The 18,326-nt window shown below is 40.4% G+C and overlaps 1 protein-coding gene across 1 annotated transcript in view; it reads right to left on the bottom strand.

The window, feature by feature from the left end:
• Window positions 1-4,111: 4,111 nt before the first annotated feature.
• The window catches only part of RTEL1 (regulator of telomere elongation helicase 1), a 161,041-nt gene continuing 146,826 nt past the window's right edge, over window positions 4,112-18,326 (bottom strand). The window contains exons 32-34 of the mRNA XM_053701471.1: window positions 4,936-5,058; window positions 4,685-4,768; window positions 4,112-4,416 (exon numbers count right to left, since the gene is read on the bottom strand). Coding sequence (XP_053557446.1) covers window positions 4,403-4,416; window positions 4,685-4,768; window positions 4,936-5,058 — 221 coding nt within the window. The 3' untranslated portion in view covers window positions 4,112-4,402. The remainder of the gene's footprint in view (window positions 4,417-4,684; window positions 4,769-4,935; window positions 5,059-18,326) is intronic.

Genomic DNA, 18,326 nt, shown 5'->3' with positions numbered 1-18,326 from the left:
TGGGGGGCGGAGCCAGAGGGGGGGCTGTATGGACAGCTTTTGCTGTGTGCTCTCTTTGCCATTTCCTGTAGGGGAAGAGAATATCCCACAAGTAAGAATGAAGCCGTGGACCGGACACACCAATGTAGGAGAAAAGGATATAATCCACAACATGGTCTCCTGAAAGCGCTGGTATATGCTCCTCTTCCAAGGTCATGATATTGGGTTTTTTTTTTTGCATAACTGTAACATTGATGTTACTTTGTTGGTATTGTGGAGAAGGGTTCTGTATATCTACCCGAGATCCAGTATATTTAGGCTTACCATAATTTTTAGAGGTGAAACTGGGACCAGCTGGTGCGGTGCCAGTGGGGATGTGGTCAGGGGCGTGATCAAGGGGGCGTGGCAATTACCGGTCCTTTTAAAGTTGTAGCTTTTATGTGTGTAATGTTTTGTGGATACTCTACCCTTCCTCAGTCAAACAACAAGTGAATCACACAGTTTAAATAGACCATAACATCACCCCCTAGTGAAAAAGGCACCATTACGTTGTCATGGCAACCCATACACAACATGAGTAAATAAATCATTCATCTAAATCTCAGATTCTAAATAATGTCAAACATCAAGCATAATAATCAATTTAATAAAATAGTGAAAAGCGTATACATAACACAATTTAATATCTGCAGTGTAATATGTGTTTTATGTGTCTAATTAAGGAACAGAACCAAATACTGATAAGGCATAAATACAACATTGAATAAAATAAGTAAATGAGAAACACGCACCTGCTAAAGCTGTTTAAGAGGCTACACTATACCATAATGCAGGAAGATTACAGCCAAAATGCTATTCTGCATGAAGTAAAGAAAGATCCACGCCACAAATCCTGCCTGTATGCACTTCCTGATCATACTTATATGATTCCCCTAAAGGTGTATCACTGATGATGTCACCAGGGGTCGGGGGGGGGGGGGTGTTAAATTCTTAGAAAAATAAACAAAGTAGTACTACAAAATTAAGAAAACCCTATGCTGCTCACTCTAAATGTAAACTTTGAAGGACACAAACGTTAAGCTAAGCAGGGCTGTATGTAACAAAGTACCAGCATCTAACTATGCTGGAGAGTCACAGTCCAGTCATTTTGAATAATGTGTCCGGGTTTCAGGCGGTCTGAAACCCGGACACATGATTTGAAACCCGGAGGTGGCAACCCTACTGGGACAGAATGAACAACCGGGTGGGACACTGGGACAGCGCCTCCAAACAGGGACAATCCCAGTAAAAGTGGGACTTCTGGTAAGCCTAAGTATATTAAATGGGGAGAGTTGTCTCTTCAGAAGATCATAGCTACAGCAATAGTCTTGATCTAGAACGCTCATGTGAGAAGGCTTGTGACTGTTCACCCCAAAAGGTAGTCATCAGGTTCAGAGAGAGAACAAGAATGTGATTGATACCTTATAAAATGGCTACTATGATGGTGAAAGCAGACTTGAAATGGACATGTATGGAAGTGAGACAGCAATCCCTGAAGGCTAATAAGAAGCACCAAATCACTGCACAGCTCACAAATAAAAATAATACCAACTTACATGTACGATTTCTGGGAAGCTGCCTCTTGATAGCCCAATTATCTAATCTTTTTACGAGTACTTGGTAAATTATCTGAAAAAAAGCCCATAAGCTGTCTGGAAGGTAGTCTAATAATAGGGTTTAAGAGCAGTTCTAGCATGTGCAGGATAATATTTTGAGATAAGATGAGAGTATCTGAGGAGAAGTTTAAGAATAAGAAATGTTAGTATCTGAGAGGTTACAATCTTGTGTGACACAAGAAGGAATGTGATGATTGGTTTTAAAACTTGGTCACTTCTGGGGCATAAAGCATACACCACAAAGCATAATCTGATCCCAATGAGAGATAGAAACTATAATGACTTGGAAGGGGGGGGGGTGAGCTCACTAATGCCCTGTTATAATGAATGATTAACTTGCTTCAACAGATTCATTAAAGGATTCTATAGGCTGAGCAGTAGTACCAGGAAGCCCATCAGCCAGCACTTGTAGATATCACCTGCAAAACTCAATGATAGCAAATATTACCTGACAGGGGAAAGCTAAGGGTTTGATATACATTTTATCAGCTTATCCTGGCCTATATATGCCAGATCTGGATCCAGATAAGTGCTATTACATTTTCTAGCTTGTAGCCAAGTAAGAGGGGAATGTAATTTAAGAGTGGTAACACCAATATTGAAATACTGCTTTGTTATTACTGCATATATGACTTTAGCAGAAAACGTGTAATGTAAAAGGTGCAGCAATAAACAAGTATTGCTTGATGGAAAACACCTACTTCTAGGATGTGAAGCTGTGCTCCTCTCTTGCATTTAATTATGAATGTTGCATTGAAGGGGGGCAGCAGCTTTGTGAAGCTGGGACAAAGAAGTAAGACTTGGGCAAGCCGAGAAAAAAGAAATAAATCCTAAAGCAAAGGAAATTGTGTATTTAGGAAGCGCTACACACAGCCCCATGTGGTTTGCAAACTTTGTTGTGTTTTAGACAGTTTGAAGTTTACACATTAGTCCTCTAGTGGTCAATAACTGGAGCTACAGCTTGTAATGTAGATTATCTGCAACTGCTAGAGAGTATGATTCTGAGATCACAAGAAGTTCTCTCATACTCTCCAAAGATCCCAACCACACAGGAAAGGTATGTAGAAGAGCCTTGCATCCTTTACTTAATTTAACCCAACAATACTAGAAGATTATGTGGGAGAACTTTACACACTGACCTTAGAGTAAGAGCATAGAGAAAAATGCATTGTATCGGGGGGAGAGATCATTAATACTGTATTTTTACCATCTAAACCTTAATCCAGCGCTCAGTGCTTGGCAGAACCTTTGCAGTTCAAAAGGATAGAACAAAGAGGGGTCCAGAGAAATCTAGATGAAGCATAAAGTTTACATGAATTAGATAAAGAGGGGTCAGACAATAATCTACCCCGTTGCTGGACTGTTAGCCGACTGACATTTGTCCGGCGGATAATATACCTACAGACAAATGGACGTCGGATAACAGTCCGCCCACTAGATAGATATATTAGATAAAATAGATAGATAAGGATAGATACAGTTTAACCCAGACAGAGAACCACAAGACGTGCGGGGTGGGACCCATGGTTAGGTTCCCAGAGGCGGTTGCGGCACCCGAGGCTCTGATTAGAACAGAGCACATATCTACCCTCGGCCGAACTCGAAACATAGTCTGTTGGACATACGTCTGGTTCTCGGACAGAATGCCAAAGCACATTTGTTCGTCAATCTACCCAGTAGTCAAAGAAATTGAACAGCAGCAGAGTTCCAAGAGAAAAAAAAAAGCATTCTCCAAACAGAAAAAAAACAGGCTATTTAGGGAGGTGGACAAGAGTAGAATTTGTTTAAAACTACTGCCTTATGCTAAGTAGAATAATATCCAGCTTCATTTGCTTTCACCATAAACACAAAAGAAAATTTGTTTTTAAAACTAGTAATCCAATTTGTATCCAGTTACGTTTATCATAGCTTTTATACATTTAAACCACCTAGAGGTAAATGGAATAAAAGCAACATATACATTGCTATGCAATGCATCTTTAAATGAAACAAATTAATTCATTGTGTATGTTTTTAATTAAATCACTAGTGATTTGTGTTTACGACTTCTCACAATTTGTTATGAAGCTTTAACAAGCCCCAGCAGCTTTCTTTGTGACCTTCCCAATTGCTGTAAAATCCTGTAGCATAATGAGGCTCATCTGTGCTTTACATATAAACTTCAACAGTCAGTAAAAGTCTATGAAAGGAGCTGGACAGTCTTCACTTATCCATGTTGCTTTGTCTAATGCCTTTATTTCTGATGGGGCAATTCCTCTCACTGTGTAGTACTGTTGCTGGTTTATCCCAGTGTCAGTTGACTACTTCTGCTATATCTACATGTCACTCTAGTCTTATATGTTCTCTATGTATATCTCCCTTAAAACCTTCCCGGTCATGCTGGAACTCTTTATTATAACGTCTGCCATTATCACAGAGGAGTAGCACATACTCTGACTTTTTCAGGAGTATCCAAAAAAATGTAACAAAACCATGGATTAATTACAAAATATATATATATTTTTTATAAATACATATCAAGTACTAACACATTTCATTTAACAAGAGTCTCCATTAAACAGTATATAGCTTATTAACCCCCATCAGTATTATCGTGCATCCTCCATCTGTGTGTGTATAGGAAGGAAAGCTGTATGGTGGAAAATATGCCGTCTCTCCCATAAGTGTAATAAAACAAATATATGCATCATTTATTTAGTCAGTTACAGTCTTTGCCTATGTAAATAAAAAGATTTTTCCTCTTGAAAAGTCAGGATCTCCACAGGACACTACCTCAGGTTACCTGCAAAGAGTTTCATAGAGCATTTCACAGATTAGTCTAGCACAGTGTTTTCTGCATTACAAACAAAGTTATATGACAATAGATCACAATAAGTAAGGAGGTGGATCGTGTATAGGACAGAATCAGTGTAATAATAGGACATTTACTAAAATACGCTAAGTGATATATTAATAGATAACACTCTTGTGACTTTAACAGTATGGAGAAAAAACGGTTACGCTCTCTCAGATTAATTTGATCAAAAATAAGTTGATTTTATTGGTCCTACCTGAGCCAGGGGTGTACGGAGGAGGAGCTGACGTGTCACAGATCCTGGTAGACACTGAAGATTCACCAGTATTAATAGCCAGCTCTATGAAAAAAGATAACGGAAGGGTTAGACAAAATAAGGAACAGAAACACAGATATATAAGGAGCATGATAAAGTGGCAATAAAGTAGGGATTACGTTAGCAAAGAACAGGTTAGGGGAGAGAGAAGGAAATGGCTCATGAGAGAAAAAAGCTCTATAGTGAAGTACCTGGGTGCTCCTTCTCCTTAACTGAGGATCCCAAAGGTCCCTCTGAATAGCCAACACCAGTCAAATCTTTACACAGCTGGTTAAACATCTTTTTGTGATGAGGGCGGACAAAACGATGAAAATCTAAAAGCGATCACAGAAAGACACAGATGCCAGAAAGATACTCAATCGCATTACTAGATTTACCAATCTAGGTCAGAAGGGCTTCTCTTTGAATAATTAAACGCCCCAACACAAATACAAATAATACCCAAAAGTCAACCTCTTAAGACAAACCCTGTCCATTAAGGCTCCCCTTAATCCAACTACAGGTCAACCCAAATATCAATCTTCTACAGATCTTCAATTTATAAATCAGATTCCCCTGTCTAAGTGGGACATAGAGCCATAAATAACATAATTTATGCTTACCTGATAAATTCCTTTCTCCTGTAGTGTAGTCAGTCCACGGGTCATCCATTACTTATGGAATATATCTCTTCCTAACAGGAAACTGCAAGAGAATTACCCAGCAGAGCTGCTATATAGCTCCTCCCCTCACCCATCATACTCAGTCATTCGACCAAAGCAGACGAGAAAGGAGGAACCATAGGGTACAGTGGTGACTGGAGTTTAATTAAAATTTAGACCTGCCGTAAAAACAGGGCGGGCCGTGGACTGACTACACTACAGGAGAAAGGAATTTATCAGGTAAGCATAAATTATGTTTTCTCCTGTTAAGTGTAGTCAGTCCACGGGTCATCCATTACTTATGGAATACCAATACCAAAGCTAAAGTACACGGATGAAGGGAGGGACAAGGCAGGAACATTAAACAGAAGGAACCACTGCCTGAAGTACCTTTCTCCCAAAAATAGCCTCCGACGAAGCAAAAGTGTCAAATTTGTAAAATTTTGAAAAAGTGTGAAGCGAAGACCAAGTCGCAGCCTTGCAAATCTGTTCAACAGAGGCCTCATTTTTAAAGGCCCAGGTGGAAGCCACAGCTCTAGTAGAATGAGCTGTAATCCTTTCAGGTGGCTGCTGTCCAGCAGTCTCATAGGCTAAGCGTATTATGCTATGAAGCCAAAAAGAGAGAGAGGTAGCCGAAGCCTTTTGACCTCTCCTCTGTCCAGAGTAAACGACAAACAGGGAAGAAGTTTGACGAAAATCCTTAGTTGCCTGCAAATAGAATTTCAGGGCACGGACTACGTCCAGATTATGCAAAAGTCGTTCCTTCTTTGAAGAAGGGTTAGGACACAGAGATGGAACAACAATCTCTTGATTGATATTCCTGTTAGTAACTACCTTAGGTAAGAACCCAGGTTTAGTACGCAGGACTACCTTGTCTGAATGAAAAATCAGATAAGGAGAATCACAATGTAAGGCAGATAACTCAGACTCTTCGAGCCGAGGAAATAGCCATCAAAAACAGAACTTTCCAAGATAACAGCTTGATATCAATGGAATGAAGGGGTTCAAATGGAACGCCTTGAAGAACATTAAGAACTAAGTTTAAGCTCCACGGTGGAGCAACAGACTTAAACACAGGCTTAATCCTAGTTAAAGCCTGACAGAAAGCCTGAACGTCTGGAACTTCAGCCAGACGTTTGTGTAGAAGAATAGACAGAGCAGAAATCTGTCCCTTTAACGAACTAGTAGATAAGCCCTTTTCTAAACCCTCTTGTAGAAAGGACAATATCCTAGGAATCCTAACCTTACTCCATGAGTAACTCTTGGATTCGCACCAATGTAAATATTTACGCCATATCTTATGGTAAATGTTTCTGGTAGCAGGCTTCCTAGCCTGTATTAAGGTATCAATAACCGACTCCGAGAAGCCACGCTTTGATAGAATCAAGCGTTCAATCTCCATGCAGTCAGCCTCAGAGAAATTAGATTTGGATGTTTGAAAGGACCCTGAATTAGAAGGTCCTGTCTCAGAGGCAGAGACCATGGTGGACAGGACGACATGTCCACTAGGTCTGCATACCAGGTCCTGCGTGGCCACGCAGGCGCTATCAGAATCACAGAAGCTCTCTCCTGTTTGATCTTGGCAATCAAACGAGGAAGCATCGGGAATGGTGGAAACACATAAGCCATGTTGAAGACCCAAGGGGCTGTCAGAGCATCTATCAGCACCGCTCCCGGGTCCCTAGACCTGGATCTGTAACAAGGAAGCTTGGCGTTCTGACGAGACGCCATGAGATCCAGATCTGGTTTGCCCCAACGACGAATCAGTTGAGCAAAGACCTCCGGATGAAGCTCCCACTCCCCCGGATGAAAAGTCTGGCGACTTAGAAAATCCGCCTCCCAGTTCTCCACACCTGGGATGTAGATCGCTGACAGGTGGCAAGAGTGAGACTCTGCCCAGCGAATTATCTTTGAGACTTCCAACATCGCTAGGGAACTTCTGGTTCCCCCTTGATGGTTGATGTAAGCCACAGTCGTGATGTTGTCCGACTGAAATCTGATGAACCTCAGAGTTGCTAACTGAGGCCAAGCTAGGAGAGCATTGAATATTGCTCTTAACTCCAGAATATTTATTGGGAGGAGTTTCTCCTCCTGAGTCCATAATCCCTGAGCTTTCAGGGAATTCCAGACTGCTCCCCAGCCTAGAAGGCTGGCGTCTGTTGTTACAATCGTCCAATCTGGCCTGCGAAAGGTCATCCCCTTGGACAGATGTGGCCGAGAAAGCCACCATAGAAGAGAATCTCTGGTCTCTTGATCCAGATTTAGTAGGGGGGACAAATCTGAGTAATCCCCGTTCCACTGATTTAGCATGCACAATTGCAGCGGTCTGAGATGCAGGCGCGCAAATGGTACTATGTCCATTGCCGCTACCATTAAGCCGATTACTTCCATGCACTGAGCTACTGACGGGTGTGGAATGGAGTGAAGGACACGGCAAGCATTTAGAAGTTTTAATAACCTGGCCTCTGTCAGGTAAATTTTCATCTCTACAGAATCTATAAGAGTCCCTAGAAAGGGAACTCTTGTAAGTGGTAATAGAGAACTCTTTTCCACGTTCACCTTCCACCCATGCGACCTCAGAAATGCCAGAACTATCTCTGTATGAGACTTGGCAGTTTGAAAACTTGACGCTTGTATCAGAATGTCGTCTAGGTACGGAGTCACCGCTATGCCTCGCGGTCTTAGTACCGCCAGAAGTGATCCTAGAATTTTTGTAAAGATTCTTGGAGCCGTAGCTAATCCGAAGGGAAGAGCTACAAACTGGTAATGCCTGTCTAGGAAGGCAAATCTCAGATACCGGTAATGATCCTTGTGAATTGGTATGTGAAGGTAGGCATCCTTTAGATCCACTGTGGTCATGTACTGACCCTCTTGGATCATGGGAAGGATGGTTCGAATAGTTTCCATTTTGAATGATGGAACTCTTAGAAATTTGTTTAGGATTTTTAAGTCCAAGATTGGCCTGAAGGTTCCCTCTTTCTTGGGAACCACAAATAGGTTTGAATAGAATCCCTGCCCGTGTTCCGTCCGCGGAACTGGGTGGATTACCCCCATTAGTAAGAGGTCTTGTACACAGCGTAGAAACGCCTCTTTCTTTATTTGGTTTGCTGATAACCTTGAAAGATGAAATCTCCCCCGTGGAGGAGAAGTTTTGAAGTCCAGGAGATATCCCTGAGATATGATCTCCAACGCCCAGGGATCCTGGACATCTCTTGCCCAAGCCTGGGCGAAGAGAGAAAGTCTGCCCCCCACTAGATCCGTTTCCGGATAGGGGGCCCTCTCTTCATGCTGTTTTGGGGGCAGCAGCAGGTTTCTTGGCCTGCTTGCCCCTGTTCCAGGACTGGTTAACTTTCCAGCCCTGCCTGTAACGAGCAACAGCTCCTTCCTGTTTTGGAGCGGAGGAAGTTGATGCTGCTCCTGCCTTGAAGTTACGAAAGGCACGAAAATTAGACTGTTTGGCCTTTGATTTGGCCCTGTCCTGAGGTAGAGCATGGCCCTTACCTCCCGTAATGTCAGCAATAATTTCTTTCAAGCCGGGCCCGAATAAGGTCTGCCCTTTGAAAGGAATATTAAGCAATTTAGATTTAGAAGTCACGTCAGCTGACCAGGATTTAAGCCATAGCGCTCTGCGCGCTTGGATCGCGAATCCGGAGTTCTTAGCCGTAAGTTTGGTTAAATGCACAACGGCATCAGAAACAAATGCGTTAGCTAGCTTAAGTGTCTTAAGCTTGTTGATTATTTCATCCAATGGAGCTGAGCGAATGGCCTCTTCCAGAGACTCAAACCAGAATGCTGCCGCAGCAGTGACAGGCGCAATGCATGCGAGGGGCTGTAAAATAAAACATTGTTGAACAAACATTTTCTTAAGGTAACCCTCTAATTTTTTATCCATTGGATCTGAAAAGGCACAACTATCCTCCACCGGGATAGTGGTACGGTTAGCTAAAGTAGAAACTGCTCCCTCCACCTTAGGGACCGTCTGCCATAAGTCTCGTGTGGTGGCATCAATAGGAAACATTTTCCTAAATATGGGAGGAGGGGTAAAAGGCACACCCGGTCTATCCCACTCCTTGCTAATAATCTCTGTAAGCCTTTTTGGTATAGGAAATACGTCAGTACACACCGGTACCGCATAGTATCTATCCAACCTACATAATTTCTCTGGAATGGCAACCGTGTTACAATCATTCAGAGCCGCTAATACCTCCCCTAGCAATGTGCGGAGGTTCTCTAGCTTAAATTTAAAATTGGAAATCTCTGAATCCAGTCTCCCTGGATCAGATCCGTCACCCACAGAATGAAGCTCTCCGTCCTCACGTTCTGCAAACTGTGACGCAGTATCTGACATGGCTCTCATCTCATCCGCGCGCTCTATCCTTAACCCAGAGCTATCGCGCTTGCCTCTTAATTCTGGCAACTTAGATAATACTTCTGTCATAACAGTAGCCATGTCTTGCAAAGTGATTTGTAAGGGCCTCCCTGATGTACTTGGCGCCACAAAATCACGCACCTCCTGAGCGGGAGGCGAAGGTACTGACACGTGAGGAGAGTTAGTCGGCATAACTTCCCCCTCGTCGTCTGGTGATAATTTCTTTACATGAAAAAATTTACTTTTTATTTAAAGTAGCATCAATGCAATTAGTACACAAATTTCTATTGGGCTCCACATTGGCCTTTAAACATAGTGAACAAAGAGATTCATCTGAGTCAGACATGTTTAAACAAACTAGCAATGAGACTAGCAAACTTGGAAATACTTTTCAAAATTAATTTACAAGCAATATAAAAAACGTTACTGTGCCTTTAAGAAGCACAGAAAAACTGACACAGTTGAAATAACAATGACCAAAATAGTTATAGCAACCAAATTTTCACAGTAAATGTATTAAGTTAGCAAAGGATTGCACCCACCAGCAAATGGATGATTAACCCCTTAGTACCCAAAAACGGATAACAATTATATAATTAACGTTTTTTCTCACAGTCAAATACACTGTCACAGGACTGCTGTGCCTGATTACCTCCCTCAAAATGGATTTTGAAGACCCCTGAGCTCTCTAGAGACGATCTGGATCATGGAGGATGAAGTAGACAGATTGTGACTGAATTTTTACTGCGCAAAAAAGCGCTAAAATAGGCCCCTCCCACTCATATTACAACAGTGGGGAAGCTCAGAAACTGTTTCTATGCAGAAAACAAAAATGGCCGACTTCCGGTTTGGAGGCGGAGCGAGGTGGTTGGTTGCTGCTTCGCGCGCCGAAAATACAGGGCCTGCTACATCGCCCCAACGCTACTCCTCCTTGTGCTGCAAATTTTCTCTGCAGACCGGAGACCTGGCCGAAGGCTATCAGCGTGACCGAAGTTACAAGACAGAAGCGGCTTCGTTGTGGAAGCACCGCCGCCCTGGTGCGGCGTCTACCTTCTTTTTTCACATAGCCCAACATGTAAGGGGAACGCAGTGAGTGGAACTGCGTGAGAGAGTTACTGGGACAGACAGCAGAGTTGTGTATGCATCCCTCTCAGGGCTATTCCTCAAGAAGAAAAGGCATCCAGCGAGAGAAAGTAAGAATCGCTACACTGGGAACCCGGTTGGAAGACTGGTCGTGAGTACTAAAAGATCTATACTGTCTGGGCCCCCCTGTCTATTTATGCTCATTATTTGGGTTATATCTCGTCTGGCTGTATCCCACTAAGTCCGTTACTTGAGATCAAAAAAGAACAGCGGTATGTGCGCTACATAAAGTTCTAACAGAGCAGTGTGAATAGTGACTTCCTTCAGAGAGATTTAAAGCTGGGAAAAGTGCTTTTAAGATCTGCTACCAGACTGCCACCATTATCCATATCGCACAATAAGTTACTCATGGGGTGAAAGTGGTGCCGCTTTCCTGGGTCTCTAAGAATATATTTAAGGGCTGTAAAAAGAAATTTGGCATCAGAAACTGAACAGCTGTTCCCAGGACCCTGACACAGGGTAGGAACATTGGCCCTGATACCTCCACTATTAAAGGGACCGGCTTTTTGGGCTATGAAGTTTTGCAATAAGCTCGGCCGATGATGATAATGAGTATAGGGCCCCTACTGATATGTCTCCATGGGAAAAGGATCTAATAAGCTGATAGCCTAGTAACAGTTCCCAGGACCCTGACTTAGGGTAGGAACATAACCCCTGGTATCAACCTCTATCTAAGGGCTATTACCATATATTTTGACCAAAGTCTTTCATCAATTTTTAATGGTACTTTTCAGGCTATCCTCCGCTCTAAATAGAAGTTCAAGAAGAAAACTCAGCATAAATGCCTCACAACACTGTTACAGAGCAGGATTATAACATTGACACTAGTACTCTTCCCTACTGCGGATACATATTGTGATATTAAGCCCTGTATTCGCCCTAACAGGGCTAAAGTAAGGGAAGTTTAACACAAGAAAGTTGGACGTCCACAGAAGTATCTATCCTTGTATGATTTTGTGTCTGATCATTAAGCGGACTACACCTAAGACTGTTTTTTTTTTTTTCCCTTTTTTTTCCCTTTTCTCTATCTCCATGAACATTGAACAGTGTGCCTGGTAGTACGCAAAAATTATACTATCCTGTTTTTTGGGATGAAATGGCCTATTGTTAATGGACTATAAGAGTGCCCTGGTGACAGGTCAAGCAAGACCACCTGATATTTAAGAGAGTCCTCAGATCTATTTTCAATAGTTTTCCTATGTTGATGGTATTCTGTGCTAAGTTAGATAATGTTATGATACACGGAAGTTAGGTAAACTGGTTATTGGTAGTAAGCACTGATAATATTGACACATGAGCTATAAATATAAGAACATTTAAGCAGTTCAATCTTGGGTTAGAGTACTAGGACACGACTCTTTAAAAGAAATTCTCTTTTTTTTTTTTTTTTTTTTTCTCACGCTGCACATCTTTATTTAACTATTGCACTCTAACACAAAATATCCTCTGCCACGTTTAGGGGAAACAAGTGACAGCTGGAATCACACTTTCACTTCCTCACCACAGAGTAAATTTCCCCCTTCTTTTTTTTTTCCTATTACCTATTTTGGCACTTTACTTATTTTTGCACACATCACACTTTCACTCTTAGTGTTGCACACCAACAAGTCCTCACTTATTGTATTGTATTCTGTCACATTGAGGGATAGTAAGTGACAGTCGGAGTCTCCTCACAGTCTCAATCCCCCTTCCCCTTCTAATTTTTTTTTTTTTTTTTCCTTTTCTTCTCTCTCTTCCTTTCTTTCCCCTTTTTATATTGTTCCTTCTCTTAAACTTGAGCATCAAACACACCATACATGGATAGATTTGTTACACAACATAAACAAACATCTCCGGCTATGCCTCCCAAACATAAAGACAAGAAATCTACTAAGTTATCTGAGAGCTCTTTAATAGTTCCACAAGAACAATATAATGGTATAGGCCCAAATTCTGACTTTTCTGAACTAGTTGAGCAGATCTCTAGGATGATCTCCCCGCAATTAGAGGTTGTCAAACAAGAAATTAAACAAGATATAAATAATATTGTCCTGGAAGTGAGGCAGTTTACAGCTCGACTGGAGGAAATTGAGACTCGAATCTCAGACTCTGAAGATAGACTATATAAATGTGAGCAGTCCAATAAAGAATCTGGGTCTCAAATAGCTGTATTACAAGCCAAATTAGAGGACCTAGAGGACCGCTCGCGTCGAAACAATTTAAGAATTATTGGTCTTCCCGAATCCACAGAATACTCAGATCTAGCTGCTTTTGTCTCAATTAAACTCCCCCAATTATTAAAAATGCCAACCGCCCCGATGCCTATGATTATCGAAAGAGCGCATAGAGTGGGTCCAGTACGGCAAAATTCTGAAGGTATTACTAGACCCAGACCCGTATTGGTTAAAATGCTAAACTTCCAGGACAAGATTAATATTCTTAGATACTACAGAAAAGCTAATCCCTTAATATTAGAGCAACAAAAAGTATTAATCTTTCAAGATTTTTCTACCGAAACTACGAATAAGAGGAAAGAAATGTCTCCCTTTTGTTCTCGACTTATGAAAGCAAACTATAATGTTAGACTTGTCTATCCGGCAAGATTAATCATGATTATTGAAGGTCAAACAAGTATATTAAATAATACTGTAGAAGCGCTAAAGTTTTGCTTAGATAATGGCATTCCTTGAATGTTAAGGATTGGTTTGACTGATTGAAGTCATTTTTATGTTGGACTATGAGTAATTTCTTTTTTTTTGTAAAATTATTGTTGAAAAGAAGGTTTTTTCAAGAGTACGTATGTAAAGATGTATTTTTATTTTTGGTATATAAACGGGGGGGGGCCTCCTTTTTTCTATCCCCCTTCTTTTTTTTTTTTTTTTTTTTTTTTTCTTTCCCTGCATCCCTCCTACCCCTGTGCCCTTTTGTCCTATTATATTTGATGGCTTGTAACTGCTTGTTATTTTATAAATTGATGGCTTGTTTTAAAATGTTTTGCAGTATTTTAGTTAAACTGGATTGGGCATAGGGTCGATTAAAATTCTTTCCTGGAACGTGGGTGGGATTACTTCCCCTATCAAACGGAAAGCCGTAATAAAATTATTGGGATCACATAAGCCTAGTATTGCTATGCTTCAAGAGATTCACCTAAAAAGGCATGAAATTGATAAACTCAAATCTAGATGGGTGGGGGAGGTGGTTGCTGCCCCGTCACAGGTTAGGAAGAAAGGAGTGGCAATATTGATTAACAAAAATTTAAAATATAAAATAAATAAGAGCCAAGTTGATCCAGAGGCCCGTTATCAAATTCTTGACATTGAAATAGAGAAGAGCTCTTTTATCCTTTGTAACATTTACGGCCCCAACCAACCTGATGTCAGGTTTTGGGAGGATCTAGCATTAGAATTAGTACCATACAGAGGACGTAATGTCGTGATTGGAGGAGATTTCAATTTAACAGCGTATCCCAATTTAGACAGACTAAGTAGATCTAAAAGTACTAAGCGAGTTAAGAAAACACGAACACTACAAAAATTCTGTCATAAAGTAGGTGTATACGACATCTGGAGAAGTATGAACCCAGATGTTAAAGCTTTTACATGTCTGTCAAAAGGACATCAAGCGTTATCGCGCATAGACATGTTTTTAATCTCTGAAAACTTAAGCGGTAAGGAGGTAAAGGCCGATATTAAAGATATAGTTCTTTCTGATCACGCGGTGATAGCTTTAGAACTCAACTCTAATTCTCTTACACCCAGACCGAATAATAATTTCTTTTTTCCCAACCATTTACATAATAACCTACATTTTCAAAACTGGTTAGCCAACAAATGGAGGGAATTTGAGAGGTATAACCATGACTATATGGATAAGCCAGAAATACTCTGGGAGACTGGAAAGGCTGTGTTACGTGGGGATATTAAGGCTCACATGTGTGCTCTTAAGAAAAAATTTCTACAGAAAGAAATCCAACTTTCTAATAGCGTGAGGAACGCATACAATGCGTTCATAGCTGTTCCCTCCAAAAAGCTTGGAGAAAAATATACAAATTTAAAAACACAAAGGGACATCTTTCTTAAACAACAAATGATATCTGAAGACATAAGAAAGAAATCACTTTATGGTGGCTACTCAGGGAAAGCAGCAAAATATCTTGTTAAAATTACTAAAAAGAGATCTTCTAATTACATCACGGCAATTAGATCTGGGAAAAATGGATTCACCTCCAACCACGACATTCAACATACGTTCACAGACTTCTTTAAAAATCTTTATAAAGCTGAACCTCCCAATATAGAATCAAAAGAGAGATTCTGGGATAATGTTAAGATCCCTAAATTGACACAGGAGATAATTAATCAACTCAATGCCCCGATCTCCACACAAGAAATCCTTACTGGTATCACCACTGCCAAACTTAATAAAGCCCCCGGCCCCGACTCACTCCCTGCCGAACTCTATAAGATCCTTGCAGATCAAATAGCCCCTACCTTGTATAAACTATTTAATTCTTATTATTCCGCAGAGATCCCATGTTCCCAGTATTTTGCGGCATCTAATATAGCTTTAGTTCTAAAAAAAGAAAAAGATCCTGAAATTCCTTCCTCATATCGCCCTATTTCCCTATTAAACTTTGATTATAAACTTCTTACGTCCATAATTGCAAAAAGATTGGCCCCCCACTTAAATAATATTATACATGATAATCAGGCTGGTTTCATGATGGGGAGAAGCCCGACAAAAAATATCCGTAAGGTTATGCTGGTACTGGACTATCTGCGGAATAATAAGAAAGTATTAAAAAAAGAAGATGCCGCCATCCTAACAGTCGATGCCGAAAAGGCTTTCGACTATATCTGCTGGGACCATCTCTTTTCGGCCCTGGAAAAGTTTGGCTTTTCTGGAAATTTCATAAATTTGATTAAGGCTATCTATAATAATCCATCCTCAGCAATCTTTATCAATGGTACGATTACAGATCGGTTTATTCTACAGAGAGGCACTAGGCAGGGATGTCCCCTGTCGCCTATCCTCTTTAATATTTCATTAGAACCATTGGCGATCCTTCTTAGGCAACAGCTAGAAGGTATCCAGATAGGCAAACAAAAATATGTTCTTGCCCTATATGCTGATGACTTACTCCTTTTTTTAACCGGCCTAAAAGAAAGCCTTCCTAAGCTATTAGAGTCAGTGCAAATATTTGCGTCTTTTTCGGGTTACAAAATTAATCTTCAAAAATCCGAATTACTATGGATACATAGAACTGCCGGCCATACACTAGATCACCCATTTAGAGAAGTTACTCAAATAAAATATTTAGGAATAATAATGTCAAAAGCTCCACATGAATGGTATGAGCTGAACTATGTTAAATTGTTCAATTATTGTAAGCAGAAATTGAATGACTGGGCCTCTCTTCCTATTTCTCTCTCTGCACGAATTATGCTTATTAAAATTATACTTTTACCTAAGTTAATATATCTTCTTCAAAATATTCCTCTTCTTTTATATAAGGCAGACATAAAATTATTTAACCGAATATCCAACGAATTCCTCTGGAAAGGAAAAAGACCCCGAATTGCATTAAGTGCATTATCACTCTCCAAAGAGTCGGCGGGCCTCGCTTTCCCGAACATATTCTACTACAACATTGCTGCAATCGCAAAACTGGCGGCTGATTGGATATCAGAGAAAGAATTTTTCACTGATTTTGATGGGGAGGCAAATCTTGTCCACCCATTCAATTTAAAAGCCCTTCTCCATTGCCCAATTCCACAACTCCCTCCGCTAATTGCTAAAATGTCGACGTTTAAAAACGTGATCCTGGCATGGCAGAAGTTTTGTGTAGAAATCGGCACAACCCCATTTGTTTCGGAATATCTCCCAATTCAGGGATGTCCAGGATTTGCTCCAGGTTTCACATATAAGGTTTTTGAGAGGTGGAAATTGAAAGGGCTGACCTCCTTAAAACAATTAGTTACTCCCAGTATAATAATTAGATCATTCCTTGACATCAGAGCAGAGTACGAGCTTCCTCAAACTGACCACTTTGCGTACTTACAAATAAAGCATTATATTACAGATCTTAAACTTAAATTCGGCTCTAATTGGACATATGCCCCGTTAAGGAGCTTAATGAATCAATATACCAGCGGGGCTTCGTCAATCTCTTCATTTTACCGGTTGATGTCGTTTTCCAAATACGAGGCCCAACTGGAGAAAATAGTATTTATTTGGCATAACACTTTTCCAGAGCTTAGGCCTCATCAAATCCAAACAAGCCTGAACTTGTTGAATAAGACAGGAAATGCCTTAGCATGGCGCGAAAGGCACTTAAAAATGATTTATGCGACATATATTACCCCTGATAAATTGTCTAAATGGTATAGAAAAACCATTGGATGTTGGAAATGCCAGGCTCAACAAGCAAATCTTCTACATTGTATCTGGTTATGCCCTAAAGTCCACCAGTTCTGGCTGAAAATAAAGTTCTGGTTGAATAAAATTTTAGACACAGAAATTAGGTTAGAGCCCCAAATGGTCATTTTCTTAGTTAAATTTTCACAACAGCAAAAGAATTATAAGCTAATCAATACCGTAATTTTATTAGCTAGGAACGTGATTCTTACATCTTGGAAGCTCCCCCACCTTCCCTCTTTCATAAAATTTAAAAAAGAAGTATTGAAACAATGTATGGTGGAACAATATGCATTATCTAAGTTTGATGAGGTCCGCATAAAGAGATTCCTAGAAAAATGGGGCCTAGTAATACTGTCACTTCCCTCTCAGGCACAGCAGCAATTAATTAAACCACTTAGCCAATCGGCCTACATTCTTGAATTGATTAATGCGGGCAGATACCCAGCATTCTGGGTCGAATAGTGAAGAGAGCAGAGCGGGTTGGGGGTAATGCAGGGGTTTTTTTTTTTTTTTTTGTTTTTTTTTCTCCTCTCTCTTCCTCCCGTCTTTTTCTATTTTCCTTCCCCACCCCTTCCTACTCCCCTCCCCCCCCGTATTGACATCACTTAAAAGTATGTCTAATCCACTTTAGGATAGATATTCATGTATTTTCGTCTTTACAGTGTTAACTTTATATATTTCCCAGGATAAATTCAAATTGCGTGACACACAGGCTATATCTTTCTCTAATCACATCCTCGCTAATACAGAGCTCTTGGGACAGCATTGTATCTCCTTTTTTTTTAAGCTGTGCTTTTTTATCGTTTTGTTTTCTTTTACTCAAATCATTGTTATTGGCTTAAATGCCCTATAATCTGTTAAGATTTGTCTTTTCGTTGTAAAGAAGATTGTTTATAATCTTGTTTCAAGGTCTGTAACAAGACGACTGTGTGTACGCTAATAATAAATAAATATTTAAAAAAAAAAAAAAAAAAAAAATGGCCATGTGGTAAAAATCATGCCCTAATAAGTTTTATCACCAAGTACCTCA

The sequence above is a fragment of the Bombina bombina genome, chromosome 1 (genome assembly GCF_027579735.1).
Source record: "Bombina bombina isolate aBomBom1 chromosome 1, aBomBom1.pri, whole genome shotgun sequence".
In the NCBI taxonomy this organism is placed as follows: domain Eukaryota; kingdom Metazoa; phylum Chordata; class Amphibia; order Anura; family Bombinatoridae; genus Bombina; species Bombina bombina.
The sequence above is the reverse complement of the archived record's forward strand: the minus strand, read 5'-3'. Positions and strand labels throughout refer to the sequence as shown.